Source organism: Rhinichthys klamathensis, unplaced genomic scaffold (assembly GCF_029890125.1).
Source record: "Rhinichthys klamathensis goyatoka isolate OS25496 unplaced genomic scaffold, OSU_Roscu_1.1 h1tg000021l_1, whole genome shotgun sequence".
NCBI classification, from domain to species: domain Eukaryota; kingdom Metazoa; phylum Chordata; class Actinopteri; order Cypriniformes; family Leuciscidae; genus Rhinichthys; species Rhinichthys klamathensis.
The window spans coordinates 1,978,133-1,983,293 of NW_026606572.1; the positions used below are offsets into that span (position 1 = coordinate 1,978,133).

General features: G+C 39.3%; 1 protein-coding gene across 3 annotated transcripts; it reads right to left on the reverse strand.

Annotated features, from left to right (window-relative positions):
- Positions 1-848: 848 nt before the first annotated feature.
- Positions 849-3,671, reverse strand: tent5c (terminal nucleotidyltransferase 5C). 3 transcript variants are annotated; one of them, XM_056241568.1, is made up of 2 exons: positions 3,595-3,671; positions 849-2,141 (listed from the first exon to the last, which is right to left on the reverse strand). In XM_056241568.1, the coding sequence occupies exon 2, from the start codon at positions 2,127-2,129 to the stop codon at positions 960-962; it is 1,170 nt and encodes a 389-aa protein (XP_056097543.1). In that variant the 5' UTR covers positions 2,130-2,141; positions 3,595-3,671; the 3' UTR covers positions 849-959. The 3 variants fall into 3 exon arrangements, with proteins under 3 accessions (XP_056097543.1, XP_056097525.1, XP_056097534.1); XM_056241550.1 differs by lacking the exon at positions 3,595-3,671 and adding an exon at positions 3,287-3,424; XM_056241559.1 differs by lacking the exon at positions 3,595-3,671 and adding an exon at positions 3,283-3,424.
- Between the last annotated feature and the right edge of the window lie 1,490 nt (positions 3,672-5,161).

Genomic DNA, 5,161 nt, shown 5'->3' on the forward strand with positions numbered 1-5,161 from the left:
AGGACCCATCGTCCAACAGTTGATCCTTGTATGGACAACCATGACCTCTCTGTCCCACTTAAACACGTACACAATGTTAATGAGATATGAAGGGAAGATTTAACCCACCAGTAGATCCAAGGTTCCTTATCAATCTAGTTCATTAAAATGACTTTTTACTGCTCTATAGGAAAAGCTGAAACCAATTTCAATTTCTCACCCTGGATGTAACTAGTAAGACTGAACAAGTTTACAAACTGCACAAAATGTACAGTAGAACTCAAGTCATCTGTATGCATTCACACAGCAAACTGAAGCACATTGCTATGAATACTTCAACATGATTCGGTTCACATTTCTATTCATGAGAACAAAATGAACTTTAGCTGCCCACTAGTGTACCAAAAAAACAATCAAAATCTCCTGATAACTTGAGACCTAAAATATCCATTTCACCTGTGCTCACATTTTTCATATCTTTTTCTCTCAATTTTTTGTAATTTTTTTCTCTCTCAATTTCTAAGAACATTTTTTATTTTTTTTTGGCCTTTATATTTTGTATCACAGGAAAAATATAACTTTGCCCCAATGTGCATTTCCTTCACTTTTAGGGTTACAATATATTAAGGCACTGTGGGAATTGTTTCTTTTCAACATGGAAAAAAAATAATCTCTCAGAGCAATGACAGCGATGAGAGCAAACAAATCGGACACTTTAGAATATTAAGGGCAAAAAAAAAAAAGCAAAAAAAAAAAAAAGTGTTTAATTCATTCGCTAAAATATATCACTTTGAATCAAAAACATCTTGGCACCTCTGCGGAGAAGGAATTAAAAAGAAAGAAAAAAAAAAAAAAAGGAAAGGAAACACTTGTCATTTTAAAGATCCTTTATGCCTACAGAGGGAAACATCCCTTATGGCCAAAAATGCAGCTTTTCTAGCCAACTCGTGGATTTTGTTGTTGAACAAGAATCATTTGTCTTAGTTACAAGGCAACCAAGTTGGAATGGACTGGTTACAAGAGGCCACATAGTAGTTGTTGAAGTTCAGGTCTCTGACGTACGGAGCCGGCTGGTAGTAACAGGTGACGCTGGACGCATCAGGTATGGCATTCTGCTCGGCGAGCACCCGAAACGCCGTCAGTGAGATGAGGTTGAGTGTCTGCCGCCTCTCGTGTCCCATGAGACACACGGTGCTCTCGTTCACAACCCGCCGCAGGATCATGAGGTAGTTGTACTTGTTCTTCTCCTCACCGACAAAGTGGCTTTGCAGATAAGCCTCCAGTTTGCGCTGTTGCTCACCAATGTCGGGAAAGTCAATGAAGAAACGGGAGCACATATAGCGCTCCAGGGCCTTAAATTCGTCTTCGTCCGTGGGCCTGAAGTCCCTCACCAGGAGGTTGCAGTATTTGAGCAAACCACCTCCACGGATCTCCTCTGGCCGTTTGGTGGCAATCATCTTGTTCCTGAGGTGGTCCAGAGCCATGGCAAAGTCACCGTACACGCTCTCCCCGACCACGGTAGGGTGGAAGTGCCGAGACATGGCGTTTTCTGAGAAGTCATAGTACGACAGCACAGAGTCCAAAATGATCTGGAAGGAGTCCACGCTGAACTCGAACTGTCTCCGGATTGAATCCACAAACTTAAGTTCCACATTGCGGCCATTGTTATTGGACAGCGAGATGAGGGACCAGCGGTCCTGCTCGGTGTAGACTTTGACCAGCTTCTGGACGTAGGCCTCTTTCAGAGTCATAGGAGTGATCTTCTCTTTGTTCACCCCCTCGGGCAGAAAGTCTAACAAAGTGCTTAGAACCACATCTTTGATGAGCTGGAACTCCTCTTCCCGAGGAAGGTCTACCCTGAAGATGATGTCCAGGTCTTTGTAGCTCCAGCCAATGTCCTTTACCAGTACGTGGCTAGCAGTGGAGCCATTCAGACGCACATCTTTGACTGTAATACCACTCAGCTCCAGACGGTTCCTCACCATCTGTACGATATCCTTTAGCCGGACCTCCAGGGTGGGAAAGTTGCCACGTCCGTGGACGGGCACAACCTCTGTCAGCACATCGTTCAAGCGGCTCACTTGCTCCCAGGAAAGCACACTTTGTGACTCACTTTCGCTGCTGGATGAGGCTGAGGCCATGTTTGCCATCTATGCGGTTTCCTAGGACAAGTGCAAAAACAATTTCACTGAGTTTCAATTTTCAAAAATCTCTTAAACTATCTAGATAGCTCATATTTAGTTGGAATAATGAGCCTAAGGGAAGTTAAACACCATGTACTTAAGGAGCATTTATACAGTCTAACAGGTTCACCACTCTCATGACAGAAAAGCTAACAATGATTCTCAGGCTTTCCAGAAGGCCAAACAAACACAGAACTGAAGCATTTATAATGGGTGACACTCAGCTGCTCCTCAACTAATTCATCATGATTCCAATTTGAAAAAAAAAAAAAAAAAAAAATCCAAACAAATCCCAAAAGAGCTTTAATAATTCATGCACACTGATTAACTTGACGATTTATGCAATTGATAAATTATGAATATGACACTCTGACAGGGTTGAGCCAAACAACAAAGAATGTGAACAGGATTTCCATCGTAATTTTAAAACGATCAGAAGAATTTCAAATATACAAAATGGAATCAAATAAAAATACAAAAGTTGGTAGTCTTAAAAAAAACCCCAGTTTTTTTATATGGTCCCTACAGGATACAATAATGTAACCATAATGTTTTGTCTTAATCTTTAAAACAATTTTTAATTCCCATTGATGTCTTACAGGGAATTTTATTCTGTTTGGCAACCACAATTGCCTTGAAAACAAAATTTTTTAAAACGTACATGTTTTTCCATTTTGTTTTATGTTGGAATAATATAGGAAAATGCACGCTTGATTCCTTTTGGATTGGTTCCAACTTATGATGGAAATAACAATAAGATGTTTTGATACATGGCACTCATCACGCGAACTCACGATAATATAAACTTTAGTCATAACTACATGCAACGTAAGCAGGTAAAACGTGCATACTACAATGTTCGAAATACAATGCATAAGTTACTTGAAAGATTCAAAACGAGCTCTTTACTCAAGAGTATGATGCATAAATGAAAACCAATCGTTTGATACAAAGCGCACGTGAGATCGAAAGAGCCACAATCTGCGCGAGGTCACCGTTCAAACCAACCAAACCAATATAACTGCAGTATTAATCTCAAAAGTAAAATAAATCTTACGATTGCATCCAAATCACACAGATCCAACGCGCTTATGAAGTATAAATATGAAAAACGTCGCACCTACTGTTCTCAAGAAATCCACCTGAAGTTCTCAGCAACGTGGTCGGCACAAAGTAGTGGATGTCAAATAAGGTTTAGCAACAGCAGCTCCTCCATCCATCTGTTCAGTCGTCAAACGCTAGAGTTCTGATGAGCAGACACATGCGCGGCGCGCTCTCTTATAACTGCCTACAAAACAACCTGACTCTACGCACCTCCACTGCGCACTATATTTCTGAAGCCATGCCATCATCACGTGGGTCAAACATACAAATATTTATTTTCTATAACAATCAAATATTCTAAATAAATAACAATCTGCATTGTACTTACAAATACTCCAGTGCCGAGCTCCGCACTAAAAGGCATCAATAGACTAAAAAGGCTCTATATGGAATTCAAAAACATACGGCGTTCTATTCGCTTGTATCAATGCGCCAGCCCAAGCCTGCGATTGGCTGAAGAGGTTTTTGTGTTGCCAGGCGACCACAGGCACATGTCGAATTTGACGTCCGGTTTTGGCAGAGTAGCTGAGAGACTTGAGTACCTAGTAGTAGGCTAGTATATTTTGGAATTTAATATGCTTCTTAAATCACACAAGCTTGTAAAGAACAAGAAGAATGGAAAATTTTTGTGTCCATATTATGACCTATTTCCCAATTCCTCTTAATTTTCTTATATTTCCACCTTTATTTAGTATGTATGGTTTTTTTTTTTTTTTTTTATTCTTTGTCTCTGGTATGGTATGGCTGTATAAATGAATGTTTGTTTGTATATTGATGGTTTAACACGTTTGTACCCAATGTTGCCTTCAATAAAAAAAGAAAAAAGAAAAAAAAGTAGTAGACTAGTACACATTTGACAATAACTTGAGGTTTGGGGTTTGATTAAATAATTAATTTTTTTGTTTTCTACAGGTGCCTTAGATAAGCTGGGATGTCAGGAATATTTAAACCTCAACTACTTTTTGTCAGAGTGAAAATTATAAAATAATTTGCTAATGTCTCATGAGACATGTTTTTGATAAATCTAGCTGACTTTTTTCTCTAAAGCCTAGAATATTCAAGAATGTCGTCAGGTACACTATAACTGCAAATATTCACATATTATATATCACCTATATAGTGATTATAAATAACCTACTAGTTAGCCTAGGGCTAACCTAACCTATCCCTCACACACAACTGCTTATATTAGTAGAGTCAGTACCAGCAGAGTAACTTACAAGCAAAACAATTGATGTGCCTTTATCATTTTGAGGACCACTTCAAAAACATATGGACATTTTTAAAGATGTGGCCCTCACAAACATAACCCACCCACACACATGCTCTTTTGTATGTGGTGTTTTTCATAACTGTGAGAAAAACAGACACTAATTAATAGTTGTCTTTGAAAAGCTGGAACTAAGTGACACTCCAACAGACAGACACTGAGTGGTCCATACAGAATGTCAGTGAAATTGTGGATGGCGAGTTAGAGGGAGTAAAACAATAAGTGGGTGTAAAAGCACAACTGGAGAAACCCTATAGGAAAGTAGTGCAACAACATCACATACCGCATATCGCTGATGCTTCTGAGTAAATCGTCAGACCTAGTGCAGCCTCCAGTGGAAATACGAGGGAGGGATATTCCTGTCTGTCTGTTTGCTTCCTTCTAAACCTTTTTTCTTTTTTAATTATGATGAGGGTATAAATGACATGAGAAAGCAAAACAGGAAATGACTGCTCAATTGCATGCGAGGAAACTCCAGTTTTGTGTGCTGGGTCTCAATCACAATCAGTTTTGTGAATGACTTGAGAAAGAGAGAATGAGAGAGAGAATTAGAAACTGGATCTGAGGGACTGTCCTATCAGTTTTGTGTTAATCTAACATCACGTCAATAGTGAGGACTTGCTCA